This window comes from Hippoglossus hippoglossus, chromosome 2 (assembly GCF_009819705.1).
Source record: "Hippoglossus hippoglossus isolate fHipHip1 chromosome 2, fHipHip1.pri, whole genome shotgun sequence".
Taxonomy (NCBI): Eukaryota; Metazoa; Chordata; class Actinopteri; order Pleuronectiformes; family Pleuronectidae; genus Hippoglossus; species Hippoglossus hippoglossus.
Window position 1 is genome coordinate 11,076,185 of NC_047152.1, and position 18,101 is coordinate 11,094,285.

An 18,101-nucleotide genomic window follows, 5' to 3' on the forward strand; every position below is an offset into this window, starting at 1 on the left:
CACACACTGTTGAACCGTTTGTATGAAACTTGTGGTTTGAAACGTGATGTTTTCAGGCTGGAGCTCTGGTTCACGTCTACACCGACGGTTCAGTGTTGTTGACTCACGGTGGGACGGAGATGGGACAGGGTCTCCACACCAAGATGGTGCAGGTACAAGAACCAAACAAACATCCATGTTGCTTTTTGTTGCTCTTTAATTTACATTTTCATTTTAAATCTTGTGGCCATCAACAGAACTGCAGCCTGTTGCTGATGTTTTCTGAAGCGGTCGACTCAGTTCATTGTCATATTCATATATTTGATTTGATTTATTTGACTTGTGTTTCCAGGTCGCCAGCAGAGTTCTGGGTATCTCCTGTTCAAAGATCCACATCTCAGAGACCAGCACCAACACAGTCCCCAACACCAGCCCCACCGCCGCCTCCGCCTCCTCCGACCTCAACGGAGCCGCCGTGCAGAACGCCTGCGACATCATCACGAAGCGTCTGGAGCCGTACAAGACCAAGAACCCCGAAGGTTCGTGGGAGGACTGGGTGAGTATTTAGTAGTAACAGAGGATGTTAGAATCATCTAATTTTACACTTGTGAATGTATTGTTATTTTGAAAGTGCCTCTAAACTTTGTCCACATCAAGTTCTTTTGTATATTTTCAGGTTGAATATTCAAACTCTGTATTTCTGTCGGTTCCAGGTAAAAGCTGCGTATTTCGACCGAGTCAACCTCAGTACTAACGGATTTTACAAGTGAGTTCAGTCAGTGAGTCGCTGGTTCCGTTCATCCGTTCATCAATAATCAATAAAGTTAATAAATCGATACTGTTTCCTGTCAGGACTCCAGACCTCGGTTACGACTTTGGAACAAACTCCGGCCGAGCGTTCAACTACCACAGCTACGGAGTCGCGTGTTCCGAGGTGGAGATCGACTGTCTCACCGGAGCTCACAAGGTCCGTACGAACCAAACACACCAAACAGAGAAGATAATATACATATATATTATATTATATATATTATCTTCTTGTAGACGTGTTTAAAAGAAGCTGTTCGACCCTGAGAGTCAGATGTTGTGATACATTTGTCTTGTAGAACCTGAGCACCACCATCGTGATGGACGTTGGTCACAGTCTCAACCCCGCTATCGACATCGGACAGGTGAGTCAAAGGTCAACATTAAAAACATTGTGGTTTGACTTCCTGTGGCTGAAAACGTGTGTCTCCAGGTGGAGGGGGCGTTTGTTCAGGGTCTGGGTCTCTTCACGCTGGAGGAGCTCCATTATTCCCCAGGGGGCGTCCTCCTCACTCGAGGGCCCGGTTCCTATAAGATCCCAGGCTTCGGCGACATTCCCACTGACTTCACCGTCTCGCTGCTCCGGGACGCATCAAACGACAAAGCCATCTTTGCCTCCAAGGTAACGCCGCCGACGCATCACCGCTGTTTTCCCACAAAAAGAGAAAATGATAAACAACTGTCACGTCTTTCCAGGCCGTGGGCGAGCCTCCTCTTTTCCTGGCGTCATCGGTTTTCTACGCCATCAAAGACGCCATCAGTGCCGCCCGGGCGCAGTCAGGCATCAGCGGTCCGTTCAGGCTGGACAGCCCCGCCTCTGGCGAGAGGATCCGCAACGCCTGCAGCGACCGCTTCACCACACTGGTACCAAAACTTCATTAATAACCTGTTTACATACCTAGTATATACATATATATACACCTAATTTATAGGTAGATATATAAATATATATTGAAACAGTATATCTAAAATGAGTCTGTATATATATATATCTGTTGCAGTGCGGCCCTCCTGCTGAACGTGGAACCTTCAGCCCCTGGTCCGTCCAGGTCTAAGACGCTCGACCAGAGAGAGAAGATGATCAAACTTTGTTGATTCGTCAACAGTGAATCTCACACTGCATAAAATAAACATTATATATATATATATATATCTATATGAACAACAGTTGATTATATGTGTCAGGGAAACAATCCTACGCTGTAAAACATGTCATTTAATATCAGATCAAATGATTTTAAAATCAAACACAGAATAAAACAGAAACTTTTCCTCTGTTTATTAAGAATCTTAATTATTATCTCTGTATATAATTGAATCTGTTTAGTTGTAATTTCATTGGTCCCATTTGATCTCCTCCACATATATAACAATGATAATTATTGTGTGTAGATAATTAAAGTGAATTTAAATCTCGACATCAGAAGCCGTTGACTTGTTTGTTCACGTTGTTTCGTCCTCGTCTCTTCACACCGACCTGAGATGATCCAACATGGCGGCCGGGCGTTGGTTCACAGTCGGGTGTCGGAGCAGCTCGGTCTCCATGACGACCACCTCCCTGTTCATTGTGAACTCGGTGTGAAGAACGAGGCTCACGTCACAGTCAGCTGATTGCGGCTGAACGTCGGCACAGTCGGCTCTGATCTGGCAGCTGCTGAAAAACCATCAACACAACAGGAAGTTTCTGACCCACAACATGTCGCTGCGTGTTTTCAACGAGTTCCTGCAGCGAATCAAGATAAGATGAGATAAGATAAGATAAGATAAGATGAGATAAGTTAAAATAAGATAAGATAAGATAATATGAGATAAGATAAGATAAGATGAGATAAGTTAAAATAAGATAAGATAAGTCAAGATAAGATAAGATAAGATGAGATAAGATAAGATGAGATAAGATGAGATAAGTTAAAATAAGTTAAAATAAGATAAGATAAGATACAGCAGAAAAGGGGAAAGTAATAAATAAGTGAACATGTAAAATTAACTAAATATAAAATGAGGAGGATTCAGTTTCTTCTTGTCACTGACACATGAGGAGTTGTAGTAACCTGGGACACCAGCAGAGGACGCTGTCAGCTCCTCCTGCCACAGACAGCTCCCGAGGAGCCACTGCCAGTGTCCAGAGAGACGAGGAGGACGGAGGATCTGTGAAAGGATCATTTAGAGGTTCTGTAGGATCTGGATCTTCTGGAGGATCATGTCTCGCAGGAGGATGGAAACTAAACCAGTGATTTTATGTGTGAAGACGCTGCTGCTGCTCTACTCCTTCGTCTTCTGGGTGAGAGACAACTTTCACCAAAACTTTCACTCAACTAGTTTGACTGTTCTCACAGTAACTTTTTTATCTTATGATTTACTTCATAAACTGTTTTTTGTTCCTGAAATCTGATTTGACTCAGTCAATTTCTATTTCTCATCACGTTTGAAGTTGATCTTTTTATATGATTTTACTATAAGTGACGTTTTGTCCTGAATGAAAACAGATTCTTCAGATAAATGAGGTTTAGTGTGAGGGCGTGTGTGCTGAGGTCAGGGGTCACCTGGAGGTCAGGGGTCACCTGGAGGTTCAGTAATTATCTGGAGTGTGAGGAATGAAGACGAAGCTGTGACACCAGGACGAGAAGGAAAACATCAAAACTAACAAAAAGTTCAGCTGCTCCCAGCACAGAGTTTGAGTTTTATTAGAATGTTCATCTGTGTCGACTTCTTCTTCTTCTTCTTCTTCTTCTTCTTCTTCTTCTTCGTCTTCTTCTTCTTCTTCTTCTTCTTCTTCTTCGTCTTCTTCTTCTTCTTCGTCTTCTTCTTCTTCTTCTTCTTCTTCGTCTTCTTCTTCGTCTTCGTCTTCTTCTTCTCGTCTGTTTGTCACTTTGTCACTTTGCTGTCAGAGCTCATTACACAGTCATGTGTTTCTGAATCACACACACACCGGTTCTTCCTGATTGGTTGACAGTGTGAACCTTGACCCCTCCCTCTCAGGTGACAGGTGTGGTGCTGCTGTCGCTGGGGTTATGGTGGAAGTTCATGTTGGGCCCCTACACGTTACTGATCTCCAGTGGCCCCTCCCACACTCCCTACGTCCTCGCCGGCACTGGCGGTGCCATCGTGCTGTTTGGACTGTTCGGCTGCTTCGCCACCTGCAGGGGGCGCCCCTGGATGTTAAAACTGGTCTGTGAGGGATTTAATGTTTGGTTTGGATATTAAAGGTCCAGTGGTCGCACTCTGTAACCTCACCACTAGATGTCACTAATCTGACAGACTGGTCCTTTAATGATTCAGATTGTCTTGTCTCATTTTGACCTTTAACCTCTTATGTTCTTTTATAAAACACATGACCTGACCTCTGACCTCTGCTCAGTACGCTGTGTTCCTGTGTCTGGTCTTCATGACGGAACTCATCGCTGGAATCTCCGGGTTCATCTTTCGTCACGAGGTGAAAACACAAGAACGTTTAACAACACGTTAAAAAACAGCATGAATGTTGTTCATGCTAACGGATTCCGTGTGTTTACATGTGTTCAGATCAAAGGGACTTTCCTCACCACGTACAGCGACGCCGTGATGAACTACGACGGACGAGACGACAGGAGTCTGGCTGTGGACGGTGTCCAACGTAGAGTCAGTGTCTGTCTTCACCTTCAGATTATTGATCTGATTCATATATTGATCATATTGATTATCTGATACTGGTCAGAGGTCCACAGGTGTTCACCCACAGGTGTTCCACAGGGATCAGTTCTCGGACAACTTCACTTTGTTTTTGTTTATGTTGATAAAACCTGTGTTTGTTCTGTAGATCTGTCTATAACAACGAGTTTCCTTCAAAAACACGTCTACAAGTAAAACTGTTGTACTTATTGTGTGTGTGTGTGTGTGTGTGTGTGTGTGTGTGTGTGTGTGTGTGTGTATAGTTACATTGCTGTGGAGTTTATAACTACACCACCTGGTTCAGCAGCGTCTATTTCCCTGTCAGCGGGATTCCTGCCAGCTGCTGCGTTAGTTTCTCTGACTGCAGAGGAGACGACCTGAAGAACGCAACGCTGGCCTCACGTAAAGTCTACAAACAGGTTGGACACACACACACACACACACACACACAACACACAACACACTTTAACCTGGTCCTCTGTAGTTTCAGTTACAAAATATTTTTATATTATTTTATTGATATTTTTATTTAAAAAATCTGAGGAAGTTTCATTTATTTTTCTCTTTAAACTTGTGTGTAAATGTTTGAATCTGTTGAAATGAGTCGTTCAGTGATTCATTATAAAAGTAATTTAGTGAATGAATGTGTGTGTGTGCAGGGTTGTTATGAGTTGGTGACGTCGTTCATCGAGAGCAACTTGGGAATCATCGCAGGCGTCACGTTCGGAGTCGCCTTCTCTCAGGTGATGGACACACGACAATCAAATCAAGAGGAAACGTCAGATATTAAGAAATGAAACAATGTTGTTCAATAAAGTACTTTAATTCATTAAAACCCTAACCCATACTGATATCAGCTTCATACTGATATAAATTGTTGTTATTGTCTGTGTGTGTCTGCAGTTGCTCGGGGTGTCTCTGGCCTGTTGTCTGTCTCGATTCATCAACGCCAACCAGTACGAGATGGTTTAACAGGTGAAACACACACACACACACACACACACACACACACACACACACACACACACACACACACACACACACACACACACAGACTCCTCCTGTCGATCTTCACCTCCGTCTGACTCCTCCCTTCTTTCTTTTCCAGTGAAACGACTGTTTCGTCACCATGGAGACCTGAGGCAACACACACCACTTCCTGGAAGCTGATTGGTTGTCTGTGGCCCTTTGTGTGATGTGGACGTTCAGGTTGAGAAATAATCAATAATCAATATTAACTGTAGAGTGAAGTCATGGTGCCACCAGGGGGCGCCAACCTGAACCCTGTCCTGTACTTTTGAACCAGAACAACAATGAACTGTGAAGTCGTCGTTTCCTGTGTCATAGTTTTTGTCTGTGAGGGGCCCGATGTTCACCTGGACCCCTGAAAACATGTCTACAGCCCTGCTGCTTCATTTTTCATTTACCGTTTATTAACACTTTTATTTATATTTTATTTACGTGGTTATTTCTCTGTTGTGAAATAAAAAGCAACGTGATGATGACACTTTGTGAAACGACAGAAAATAAACACGGAAACAATCGGATGAAACTTTGATCTTTTTAATGAGCAGTGATGAAGGTGTATGGCCACACGGGGGCGATGTCACGCTCAGTGAGACGCTTGTTGAAGTAACATTATATATGTGATTATATTTCAGTCATATAACAGTAAAGATTTATAATGTATCATATGTTTATTTCTCTTTTTTCACTGTGGCCATTTTAACATGAAATAAAAGTATTTTTAAACTTTATTAGTCAGATAACACATTTAAAATATTTAAGAACAAAAGAAGAATGAATGAGTTCAAATGTTTGTGAATATTTATACGGAGGGAGAATATATTGATTTTCATTTAGGAGGTTGTATATAAATCAGCATATATATGAACAAACTGTAATATTATCTGTGTATAAATATACAGAGAAATAATTAAATAAAGTAGAACAAGTTATAGAAGCAGAAATACAGTTTATACATATTTTATATATTTGTATATAAGAAGAATATTTACTCTTGTATTTCATTCTGACGGTCTCTGTGACGTCACAGCGTCTCGCCCCCTGTGATTGGCTGCTTCTGGAGGTTCGGTCTCTCTGACAGTTGCCTCCCCGCCCCTCCCCGCACAGCCCCGCCCCTCCGCTGCTTCACTAACTAATGCAGCCGGTGTCCGTTACCGGGGAAACCGGAGGAGAACCGGAGGAGGAGCGGAGGAGGAGCGGGCAGCAGGTGAGCTGAGCCCCGGTGACACCGGGACACGGAGCTGAGTTCAGCCCGGTAACACGAGGCTGGAGCCGGGTTCTCTCACCACACCGGTCCCATGTGGGTTGTCTGTGTGAATGACAGAATCAGAAGATGTGAAGATACCGTTTAACGCGAGATTCGGTTCCGTTAACGACAAACAAACCAACACGTGATCGTTCCAATGTCTGTTCAGCTGAGAGTAACACTGTGTCCGATAATGGAAGCCTGCTCGAGCTAATGGTTGTCTCATTAGCATTTAGCTAACGTTAGCAGTGTCGGTGCTAATGATGCTAATCCTTAACCTGAATGTACCGTTAGCCTGTGAGCTAACAGTGTTAGCTGCTTATGCTAACAGTTATAGTGGGGGATGCTGGTTAGCATGTAGCAGCTTACAGGAACATGCTCTATAATCATGCTTCTTCTTCTGTGGTTTTATTTCAGGTGGTTCCCTGTGTTCCAGCTCTGGTGAAACCGTGGGTTCGAGTCCTCTGCGGGGACTTGTGGCAGCAGAGGTGAGTTGACCTGTGTGACCTACGGGTCGGCGCAGGTTCACACGTGACCCAGAATAATCCTCCAAAGAGCATTAGTGTGCTAAGTTTGTCCGGTGACGGCGCCATGATGCACACGTCTGATTCCTACAACCAGAGGAAGTCGCTCTTCAACACCATGAACCGCTTCATCGGCGCCATCAACAACATGGACCAGACGGTGATGGTGCCTAGTCTGCTGCGGGACGTCCCGCTGGACGATGTCGCAGACGTGAAGACGGTGACCACCGCTAACGGCCCCGCCTACTTCCAGCAGGACACCGACATGTACAGTTCTTACGTTTTGCTCAAGTCGATCCGCAATGACATGGAGTGGGGTGTCCAGCAGGGGGATGGGCGGGGGAAGGAGAGGGGGGGCGGGGCGGAGAGGGGGGGCGGGGCGGAGGACGACGACCTGGAGAAGCAGTTTCATTTTCACGTGAACGGACTCCACGCAGTTCTGTCCAAACTCACACGCAAAGCCGACACGCTAACGAACCGCTACAAGGAGGAGATCGGCTGTGGCAACTGACGCAGGACGTTTGATTTATAGAAAATAAAAAACGTAGAAACATGAGTTAAAACGGCCGACACGATGTCCGAGAAGAAAATATCTGATACGATTAATATTCCGAATGATTCGTAAATGTCGTTATGACAAAGAAACTTTTCTAGTTTCGATATTTCACAGTTTAAACATTAACACAAATACAAGCTAACATATGAGAAAGTACAATTATTTTATGTAAAATTAAATGTATCTTGTGTAAAATAAGTTTTCATTTCTGATATTTTCTGTGAAAAACTCGTTTTTGCTCATTAAATAAAAAACAGATACAAACTTTAAAATTCTGTTTCAATAAAAAAAATGAAACTTCTGTTTATTGACATATTAAAATATTGACATCGTAATAAATTAAATCTGAAATGATTTTAAACGTTTGATCAAGACGTCACCACGGATGATGAAGATGATGATGATCTGTGGTTTGAGTTTGATCTTTTATTTGTTTGACTTCCTGTTCTCACTTTGGCTCGTTTGTCTTTTTTCATGATGTAAATGAAACGACGCAGAAACTGAAGCTTTCAAAATAAAATCCCCTGACCTTCACGTTTCAAAATAAAACTTGAAGAGCCGCTCCACATGTCGATCAGAAACTCAGTGTAAAATTATCAATAATTAAATTGATCTATTGTTGAAAGTGGAACTATTTTATAAAGTATTTGTGGATAGTTTGAGTCGGGAAAAGTTTATTGATCTTTAAAACTTGAAGGTGATTGACAGACTATTCAATAGGTTTTTTTTAATGATTACATCTCTGAATATTTTAATTGATAAATCTCTTGTATATTATATCTTGTTCATAATGGGAATTATTTGACTATAGTTTCCACGGTAACAGATGATCAGTTCACTGGACGTGATAGAAAAACAGACTTTTGACGTCTCAAGAAAAATAATCAATGATCATTATTTGTTTTCTGATTGGTTCTGTCTGGCTGGCTCTGAAAGGACTGATCTGATTGGCTGATGTCTCTTTCTGAATTTTAAAATGGTGTGATGCTGCAGGCACAGCGCAGAGTGGCTCTATCTTGTGGAAAAACTACAATATAACATGTTCAGCAAAAATAGCAGCAGAGAAACGTTATTTCAGTAGAAGTAGAAGTTACAGTTACATTACATCAATAGCAGTTCCGGTATTGTCAGTCACAGCAACAGAAAAACACATCAAATACTTCAATAAGTTTAGCGTCAGCATTTCAGAGTTAAACCTCTGCACACGACCCTTCTATAACGTGTTTATTGATTAGTGATCGAACTGATCAGAACCAGGTCACATGTCATCACACAAACTAACAAAATAAGAGCTTTTCAAACTGACTTCAAATATTTATTGTAGCAGATTTTCCTTCATAATTGTCCAATTGAAAATATAACAATAAATCAAGATGAGAGAAAAAGCTCGTTTCAGACATTGAGTTTTTACTAAATAAATAAATAGAAGTAAGATGAACTTGTCGGTAGCTGACATTATTCATATGAACTGAAGTAAACATCACAAACATTGAACACAGACTTCTGCTCTTTTATTACATTAGTGTCTGAGACTGCGCCGAGTGTCACTTTAATCATTATTGATAATATTAATATTTCTTTATATATAATGTGTATTTATTTGAAAGGTTAAATGTAACAGGAAACTGATTTGTCCGTCTGTTTATGATAGAGCAGTGACGCCCCCATCAGGCCAGTCAGTGTTTAACAGCAGCTGAACAAACCACAATATCTAAACTCAACATAAAGTTGAATGAAGTCATGACGTATGAGAACTGAGGTGGAGTTTGACCGTTGACATCTCACTTGCTTGTTTTCTCACTGAAACTAAAGTAGAACTGTGTTTTTATAAGAAGCAGAAAATAACTGATCTTAAACGACACAATAAAGCCAGAGCAGCAGAGGGAGGAGGTGGCGGGTCAGTGTCGCTGCAGCGTTACTTGCTGGAGGTTGAGTCGCCATGACAACGTTACGTTTATCTGCAACAGGGACGACAGAATAGAAAACTATAGATAACAAATTCACCACTGTCACATATGAAGAAGAGAAGAAACTTTCATGAATGTCTTATTTGATGAAATATTGAATTTTGTCGTCTGAATTTAAACACTGACATCGTGACGAACCTGTGAGGATCAGCTGGACGCTCTTCCTGAATACCACCTCGGGGACGTGACACTCGAACACGCCGCTGTCCGACCGGCGCACTTGCTTCAGGACGATGGAGAAGTTTCCCTGCCCCTGCGGAGCGGGAACCACTCGACCTCTGTAGATCTGGTTCTGTGTGGCGAGGTTCGGGACGCTCAGGACCAGCTCAGTCCAGCACCACGTTATCGTCCTGGTCTCTCCAGTAGTGGGACACTTTCTGTGGCAGAGGGTCATTCTCTCTGTAGATGCACGGCAGCAGCACGTCGTCTCCGGCGGGAACTTCGACCTTGAGCTGGCAGCTCACTGAGAAAACAAGCAGCTCCATGTTACTACAACTGTGTGATGATCCATCCAGATGTTCTGCCTCATCAGCCAAACACACAACACAACTCCACGGAGACACACACAGACACACACACTGTGCAGGTTGTCATGTGTTGCTTTTATCTTTGGTTCATGATTTTATGATTAGATTATTATCTGAAGATTACAGTTTTGGATTGTTTCTCTTTAGAGTAGAAGCATCTGAGTGTGATTTGAGAAAAGATGAAAGTCTGACTGCAGCTGAAGTCAAAGATATTTACCAACCTGCCGTTAAACCATGAAGCAGAATGAGCCACAGCGACCTGCGGAGGGAATAAAGCATCGGTAACGTTGGATTCGTCAATTTATCAAGTCAGACCTCTCACATGTGCTGAGATTCAATTTCTTAAACATTTATTCTTTTGTAAAATCTAAACATAAAATAATTACGATACAATACACACTTCAGATACAGTTATCTTGACTGAGCGTCAGTTATATTGACTTAGCGTCAGTTATCTTGATTTAGCGTCAGTTATCTCGACTGAGCGTCAGTTATCTCGATTTAGCGTCAGTTATATTGACTTAGCGTCAGTTATATTGACTGAGCGTCAGTTGTCTTGACTTAGCGTCAGTTATCTTGATTTAGCGTCAGTTATCTTGATTTAGCGTCAGTTATCTTGACTTAGCGTCAGTTATATTGACTTAGCGTCAGTTATCTCGATTTAGCGTCAGTTATATTGACTTAGCGTCAGTTATCTCGACTGAGCGTCAGTTATCTTGACTGAGCGTCAGTTGTCTGTGTGTCTCCAGATAGAACAGGTGTCGGTTGCCTCATGCTTCCAGTGATGGTTCCTTCCTGTCAGGGCTGAAGCGTGTGTCGCGTCAACCACTCAGATTTAATTGAGCGTATCGAGGCGCGTGTTGATGACGTATGTGGTGACGTTCAGCGCCTCGCGAGGGTTACGTCTTCAGTGACGTCATGACGTCCCGGTTGTTGTGGTTCCTCTGGTTCTTCGGGTGCTGGTGCAGCGGCTGCAGCTTGGACTCGAACACCGACACTTGTCCAACCACGGGACGTTTAACTTAACGTTTAAATTAATGTGTAAACCGGTTTACCCAGCGGACAGCGCGCGCTTCCCGCCACATGAGCCGGCCCCACAGTTTAAACAACAAGAACAAGAAGTTAGCCTGCAGCTAACTTAGCTTAGCGGCTAGCTAGCAGCTTAGCTCCGCCGGCTAACGCTAGGTTTGTGAATTTAAAGCCTGAAAGCTGGTTGAACTTTGTGGTTTTATTTAAATAGTGTCTGACACGATACAGGTCTCAGTTTGAAGTGTGTGACAGAGGAGGGGAGTCGGACTGGAGGTCCTGTCATCACCAGTGGAGGACACTCAGTCCAACATGACCGAACCGGTTAATCTGGGTTTCTTCTGAACTGAGTCTGAATCCAAAGTCACACAGAAACAGACGAGAAGCTACAGAGTCGCGTGAGAATGAGACAGATGTGAAAAACATCCTGGTTCAACGTTTCGTTTCCCAGATTAATAAACTGTTTCAGGTCAGTGGAACTTAACCACGTCTCAAACCTGTGGTTAAGTTTTAACTTAGAGTTAACCCCTAACCCTTTTGAATGACGTATAACTTGTAGTAATCACGTCTATAACCTCATGATTTTAAATGAAGTACAACTTGTAGTAACCACATGTGTAATTTTCTGTGTTTTATATTTGATTTTCTGTGTTTTCTGTTTTATTTTGAAAGGATGGCGTCTCAGTATAAAATCCCCAGGAAGAAACAGTCCCAGTCTGACTCCGCCCACATACACCTGCAGTCACCTCTGTCCCGCCTTCAGAGCCCCGCCCCTCAGTTAAAGGTAATATTACAGATATTTAAGCTTTTCTGATGTATCAGTTCTTTAGGTGGAATTATTGATGTTTTAGCTAATTTGTCTGATGTACACTTAAGGTGGTATTACGGCTCTGTTATCTTTATATTAAGGTTATGTGTCAGGAACTGTGACTCTTTAAGGTGGAACTCCGCAGGTTCTGTTAGAGAACTCAGAGACCAGAGAGATGTGGGACAGGTTGAAGAGATTTTTCCATTCTGCTGAACAGGATTATGGGGATCAGTCGGACAGGAGAAGAGCTGACAGGATGCATTCTGGGAACACACCGGGCTCCTCTACAAATGGACACAGGTTTGTAAAACGCCCCCTACAGTCTGCAGAGTTCAGAGTTTAGAGTTTAACTTGTTTTTAAATGTCTATTCAGGACGCTGTGTAAACCTCTTTTCAGCGACGTGGTGAAAACGCTGCTGGGACTCAACAGCGCAAACAAAGGGGGACAGTCAGCAGCCAATCACAGACCACTAGGAAGCGAGAGAGCGTCGTCCTCACCCTCAAACAGGTGAGTTCACAGAAGCTTCTCTCAAAACATCTCTGGTTTTATGTCTGTTTTCATTTAAATGAAGTTAAACTTATTTTACATGACGTTCAGCCAAATGTTTTTCACTAGAGCTGCTGTCCCACTTTTTCTCCACCAGATGGCGTCCTAAGAGAACGTCAGACTGTCGGCTGGCCTCAGAGCGTTTGTCTCCACCACAGAAGAAGAGTTTTGACTCCGCAGGTGATGTGGTTAAGTTGTTACATCATCGCATGATGTCAGTATTTGACATCAGGGACTGAGGCTGCTTTTATTTTCACTTCAGCTTCGGCCACTAAATCCATCTCTGTGGTGTCGGTGGACTCTCTGGCTGAGCTGAGAGGTGAGGGGCATGCTGGGAGTCAGAGTCCTTTGACACCGGGAGCGACAACGCAGAGGAGAGTGGAGACTGCAGGCAACACGACGCCAAGCCGGGACGCCGCCGCCGCAGAGGGAACGGTAACTTTAACTTTATATGTATAACTGCAAAGAATCCTGTTGTAATGTTTGAACACTTTTTACATTTTCAAAATCAATTAGAAATGATTGAAAACAAATAATAAACAAAACAATACTAAATAAAACAAAGTGAATACATTTTTGTGTTTAATGTTAAGTTTCAGAACGACAGAAGAAAAACTCTGGATTCTCCTTCGAAGCTGCAGAACAACTCGTCAGAGGACGACTTCGTGTCTCCAACCAGAACCGTCGTCCACAGAACGTCTGTCCCCTCCTCCGACACAGAGACGGACGGGAGGCGGAGTCTGGACCGGACGGCTTGGACGGCCATGGCCGCCCAGAGGGAGGACGTGAGGGAGCGAGAGAGACTGAGATGGAGAGAGTTCACAGACAGGAAGTCCAACATGCTCCGACTGAGGACTCCAGCAGAACCCAGTGAGTTCTATATAGAACCAGACAGAACCATATAGAACCTTCATATTGGATGAAAGCTGTCGTTTTTGATGACTGTTGATTGTTGAAACTTTCAGTTGATCTATAAATTAATTGATTGTATTTAAAGATTTGACTCAGCTTATGTGTTTGTTCCTTCAGTTGTGTTGTCGAGTGAAGAGGAGGAAGAGGAAGGTGAGGATGACAGAGACAGAACAAAGATGGCGTCACAGAGCGCCACCAGCAGGCCGGAGGAGGGATCACGTCTGAGAACGGTAAGAGGAAGACGTCTGTCGCCGAGTCAGTATCGTCCTGGTGAACTGGAGGAGGTCAGCTGACCTGAGGGAACGTTCCGTGGGTTCACTGTGTACCTCGCTCTCGTCTGACAGGAATGTTCTCCCAGAGCTGAGGAAGGTCATGACAAACTGACGCTGCCTTCTTACCTGCAGCTGGAGTTCACCTCGCTTCACGCAGGCCTGATGCACGCTGACGCTGACGGGAAGATGATGGTGAGCACAGAGTTTCTGACCAGGACAGGAACCGATCAATAATTTAAACCTGAATATAAATCTGAATCAAATGATTAGTAATTCATTTGATATGTTGTGTTTTGACTGATTCAGATTATTTTTATAAATAATTTTACTTCACATATAAATTTACAATATGTAAAATACAAACCTATTTTCTTATTTTCCTGTGTAGATCACTGAAAACGGAATCACTGTTCCTGTGAAAGGTAAAAACACTGATTTTACATTTAAATATTATGAAATCATAAGCAGGGTTAGGGTTAGGGGTCGTCAATGTTCTTCTCTGCGCCAGTGTCCGAGGGGGAGGAGGGGGAGGTGACCGTGGTGGCGTCTCAGCTCCGTGGTTACGGCGTCTGGGATGGGGGCGTGGCTCGAGGTGGGACTCTGCTGGCCGGATGGGAAGGTCCCGCCCCTTCGCTGCTCTTCCTGTGGGTGACGGACGCTCAGGCCAACCTGCTGCAGCGGGAGCTGTCGGCCTTGAGACAGAGCTCCGCCTCCTCAGGTGAGTCAGTTTGAACCGATGATATTGATTAGTTACTGGTTTAGTGTCTGAACAGAAGGACTCCTGGTCTCGTCAGGTCCGTCGTGCTGCTTCCTCCTGCTGGTGTTGAAGGAGCAGCTGCAGGAGCTTCAGGCCGCTCTGTTGGCGTCCATCCTTGACATGACGGAATATCAGAAGGGACGCTCCTCCTCCTCTTCCTCCTGTTCCTCTTCCTGTCTGGGTCCGTCCTCTCCTGTTGACTGGACTGACGGACTCCTGCTCCTCCACAGCTGTCCTCCTCCCCTGGATCAGCACCTCCTCGCTCTGCTGGGACACTCTGCTGTAAGACTCCTCTCCCCTTCATTCCTTCCCTTGTTTCCTTCACACCTTTCTTTCTTTCTGTCTTTTCCTTCCTTGCCTTCTTACCTTTTACTCCTGCTACATCTCCTTTCTTCCTTCCCTACCTTCCTCGTTTCCTCCTCACGTTCATTTTCACCCTCGTCTTCGCATGAATTTTGAATAAAATGTGAAGACAGGTTGATCAATTAATACAATAATCAATAAACTTTGTTAAATCACTATAACTTTATTTAAACTGAGACCGTTAACACTCTGACCTCCCTTGCTTCTGTAGACGGTCGGTTCAGCGAGCAGCAGTCAGAGGAACAGGAAGTCCAGTCTGAGGTCGTATGGTCAGCAGCAGCTTCCTGTCAGGTGACTCCTCTGAACCTCTGAAAGGAGCAGCAGCTTCCTGATGTCTGTCCTGATTTAACCCTGAGTTTTGTCTGCAGGTTGATCCAGTATCCGCCGCCGCCCTGCAAAGGCCGCATCTCTGTGACGAGGGAGGACCTGGCCCGTTTGAACGCCGGCGAGTTCCTCAACGACGTCATCATCGACTTCTACCTCAAGTCAGTCAGAAATCACTTTATTTTAAAGGGTGGTGGCGAGCAGACGTCACCTTGATCAGTTTTGAAATCCTGGAGAATCCTGGCATTTTTGTTGTTGTAGTTCCTCTCAGTCACCACCAGAGGAGCTAAGTGTCCTGATGTCTCCTCCAACAGGTTTCTATTCGTGGAGGGCGTCGGCGGCGCTGTGGCCGAGCGGAGTCACGTCTTCAGCAGCTTCTTCTACAAACAGCTCAGCAGACGGCGAGCAGCAGGGGAGGACGACGCCCCCTCAGTCCCGTAAGAACAGCTGTCCAATCACGAAGCTTCTCAATATCTATTTAATGTTTGATTCGTTTCAAAGAAATAATGAACGTCAGTAAGTTGAACTCTGATTGTTTCCCAGCGATCGTCACATGAGACATCAGAGGGTGAAGACGTGGACTCGTCACATCGACATTTTCACCAAAGACTTCCTGTTCGTGCCTGTGAATCAAGAGTAAGAAGATTGAATGTTTCGTGGTTTTCTCGTCGACGACCTCGGACTGGTTTAACGTGTTGAATGTTTCAGAGCTCACTGGTTCCTGGTGGTCGTGTGTTTCCCGGGTCTGGAGCACGAAGAGTCTCAAACCTGCACAGGTGAGACGTTTGTTGTCTCACCTCTTTTACCTTTAGACGATCTGTCGTCCTTATTTGGGAAAAGATTCAAAATGATAAAAAACTTGTTTTTTCAGGTGCATCAGAGCAAGCGACGGGAAAACGAGGCCCGAGTCTGAGACGACAACAACCTCCCGTAAATACAAACAACAAATACAACACAACACTAAAATGCACACAACACAGTAACACATTCCTCATATTAGAACACGTCTGTAACAAACGTCTCTTTCACTTTATTGGTTGAACATGTAAACGTCACATTGACTAGCCAGTTAGCCAGTTAGCTAGTCGACGGACGTGGCTGAAGTCACATATTGTTGGTTTGTTAATATATTTTATTGACTATTGATTAGAATGTGTGACGTGTGGTTTCCCCCTCAGCGCCAGCAGGCTGTTGGTTTCTGTGTTTCTCTGTAGGACTGCACGGAGCTCGGCCGCCACAGTCACTCCGTGTTAAAGAGGTGAGTCCTCGCTCTCATTCACGTCTCTGTCGTCTCGACTCCACGTGACGGAGTCTCGTCTCTTCCAGGCCGTGCGTCCTCGTCATGGACTCTCTGAAGCTGTCGTACCATGAAAACGTCTGCAAACTGCTCAGAGAGTGAGTGGGGGGGTGGAGACGTTGTTCCCTGTGATGTAAATAACAGAATTAAGTCCAGGTGAGTGATACAGGATGTTGTGTAGTTACCTGCAGGTGGAGTGGGAAGTGCGTAGACGGACGCCGCGTCTCTTCACGTCGGACAACATGAGGAGCTGCAGCTGCAGAGTCCCTCAGCAGGACAACAGCAGCGACTGTGGACTTTACCTGCTGCAGTACGTCGAGAGCTTCCTGCAGGTAAACACACCCGTCTGTCCGTCAGGGGAGGGAGGAGGAGTCACCTGGGCTCGTCAGGAGGAGGGAGGAGTCACATTGGCCTGTTAGGTGGAGGGAGGAGGAGGGAGGAGTCACAGTGGCCCGTTAGGTGGAGGGAGGAGGAGTCACCTGGGCTCGTCAGGAGGAGGGAGGAGTCACAGTGGCCTGTTAGGTGGAGGGAGGAGGAGGGAGGAGTCACAGTGGCCCGTTAGGTGGAGGGAGGAGGAGTCACCTGGGCTCGTCAGGAGGAGTCACAGTGGCCCGTTAGGTGGAGGGAGGAGGGAGGAGTCACATGGGTTTGTAAAAAATACATGAATATTTTAAGCTCTTAAGAAAACCAAACCATTTTTTTCATGTAACTTCACATTTAGTGACTTTAAGTAAAGATGGAGTCTCCACTTCCTTATTTCATGACCTGCAGCCAGCCACCAGGGGGCGATCCAGATGATCTGGCTTCACATCTTGGTTACGAATGGATAAAGAATAGTTTGATTAGTTAAGTGGAAACTAACATACTGACGACAACAAACTGTCCAATAATCAGTGAATGGACAGAAAGTTCCTCTGATATCTGAGGTTTTACCTTCATCAACCGAAGCTTTGACGACCGGTGGACGCAGGTTTTATTATCGACCAATGAAACATCAGGAATCACTGATCTTTAAAGTATATGATCAATATCAGATCAATCTGAATAGACATTTACACACACACTAAATCGAGCTTTCTGATTGGCTCCGCAGAACCCCGTCGTGCACTTTGAACTCCCGTTGCGTTTGGACAACTGGTTTCCGCGGCAACAAGTGCGACAGAAACGCGAGGAGATTCGGAGTCTGATCATAAAGATGCACCAGAGTCAGACCACGAAGAAAACTGACCAAAAACCAAAATGACCTCTGATCCCGAGCCGTTAATTCACCTGTGCAATAAATAATTTATATTTTTTTACTGTTTCACTATAATAAACTTTCTTTTATAAAATAAAACATGATTCATTTTCTGTTTCTTCATCGTCTCACACAACTTCTGCTTCTTCACAAAATACAATGTGCATGTTAATTTTATTTTGAAATCCAACAAACTATAAATACATTTTTAGTTTTTTACAATAAAAAATTACTGAAATTTGTTTTGTTAACTTCTCATAGTCATGAGTGTTTCTGAT

At 44.2% G+C, this 18,101-nt stretch overlaps 4 protein-coding genes and 1 long non-coding RNA gene across 9 annotated transcripts in view; 4 read left to right on the forward strand and 1 right to left on the reverse strand.

Moving 5' to 3' along the window:
* The window catches only part of xdh (xanthine dehydrogenase), an 11,449-nt gene extending 9,245 nt beyond the window's left edge, over nt 1-2,204 (forward strand). For both annotated transcript variants that reach the window (XM_034604039.1, XM_034604048.1), the window contains 8 exons: nt 57-152; nt 332-535; nt 693-745; nt 832-946; nt 1,086-1,151; nt 1,220-1,408; nt 1,483-1,650; nt 1,788-2,204. In XM_034604039.1, the coding sequence (XP_034459930.1) occupies nt 57-152; nt 332-535; nt 693-745; nt 832-946; nt 1,086-1,151; nt 1,220-1,408; nt 1,483-1,650; nt 1,788-1,841 (945 nt within the window). In that variant the 3' untranslated portion in view covers nt 1,842-2,204. The remainder of the gene's footprint in view (nt 1-56; nt 153-331; nt 536-692; nt 746-831; nt 947-1,085; nt 1,152-1,219; nt 1,409-1,482; nt 1,651-1,787) is intronic.
* A 590-nt stretch (nt 2,205-2,794) lies between these two features.
* LOC117773072 (tetraspanin-7-like) lies at nt 2,795-6,164 on the forward strand. Of its 2 annotated transcripts, XR_004615869.1 has the most exons (9): nt 2,795-3,067; nt 3,766-3,954; nt 4,145-4,219; nt 4,309-4,404; nt 4,698-4,853; nt 5,094-5,177; nt 5,338-5,409; nt 5,543-6,018; nt 6,107-6,164. XR_004615869.1 is itself a non-coding variant. In XM_034604770.1 (8 exons), exons 1-7 carry the CDS (start codon nt 2,987-2,989, stop codon nt 5,404-5,406), a joined length of 750 nt encoding a protein of 249 aa, XP_034460661.1. In that variant the 5' UTR covers nt 2,795-2,986; the 3' UTR covers nt 5,407-5,409; nt 5,543-6,039. The 2 variants fall into 2 exon arrangements, 1 of the variants encoding a protein (XP_034460661.1); XM_034604770.1 differs by lacking the exon at nt 6,107-6,164 and having other exon boundaries at nt 5,543-6,039.
* Nucleotides 6,165-6,567: 403 nt separating this feature from the next.
* LOC117773225 (mid1-interacting protein 1-B-like) lies at nt 6,568-7,919 on the forward strand. 2 transcript variants are annotated; one of them, XM_034604955.1, is made up of 2 exons: nt 6,568-6,667; nt 7,124-7,919. In XM_034604955.1, exon 2 carries the CDS (start codon nt 7,298-7,300, stop codon nt 7,739-7,741), a length of 444 nt encoding a protein of 147 aa, XP_034460846.1. In that variant the 5' UTR covers nt 6,568-6,667; nt 7,124-7,297; the 3' UTR covers nt 7,742-7,919. The 2 variants fall into 2 exon arrangements, with proteins under 2 accessions (XP_034460846.1, XP_034460838.1); XM_034604947.1 differs by lacking the exon at nt 6,568-6,667 and adding an exon at nt 6,731-6,773.
* Nucleotides 7,920-8,838: 919 nt separating this feature from the next.
* On the reverse strand, nt 8,839-9,220 carry LOC117773289. The gene is made up of 2 exons (XR_004615898.1): nt 9,185-9,220; nt 8,839-9,091 (listed from the first exon to the last, which is right to left on the reverse strand). It is a non-coding gene; the product is annotated as an uncharacterized LOC117773289 (long non-coding RNA).
* A 1,987-nt stretch (nt 9,221-11,207) lies between these two features.
* senp7b (SUMO specific peptidase 7b) lies at nt 11,208-17,922 on the forward strand. Of its 2 annotated transcripts, none has more exons than XM_034604283.1 (22): nt 11,208-11,775; nt 11,979-12,090; nt 12,332-12,414; nt 12,488-12,622; nt 12,759-12,841; nt 12,924-13,096; nt 13,255-13,531; nt 13,691-13,803; nt 13,918-14,037; nt 14,234-14,267; nt 14,354-14,563; nt 14,640-14,884; nt 15,177-15,256; nt 15,334-15,450; nt 15,604-15,726; nt 15,833-15,925; nt 15,998-16,065; nt 16,161-16,219; nt 16,504-16,547; nt 16,616-16,684; nt 16,768-16,918; nt 17,680-17,922. In XM_034604283.1, the coding sequence occupies exons 2-22, from the start codon at nt 11,980-11,982 to the stop codon at nt 17,827-17,829; spliced, it is 2,538 nt and encodes an 845-aa protein (XP_034460174.1). In that variant the 5' UTR covers nt 11,208-11,775; nt 11,979; the 3' UTR covers nt 17,830-17,922. The 2 variants fall into 2 exon arrangements, with proteins under 2 accessions (XP_034460174.1, XP_034460181.1); XM_034604290.1 differs by having other exon boundaries at nt 12,930-13,096; nt 15,998-16,058; nt 16,154-16,219.
* The last annotated feature ends 179 nt before the right edge of the window (nt 17,923-18,101 follow it).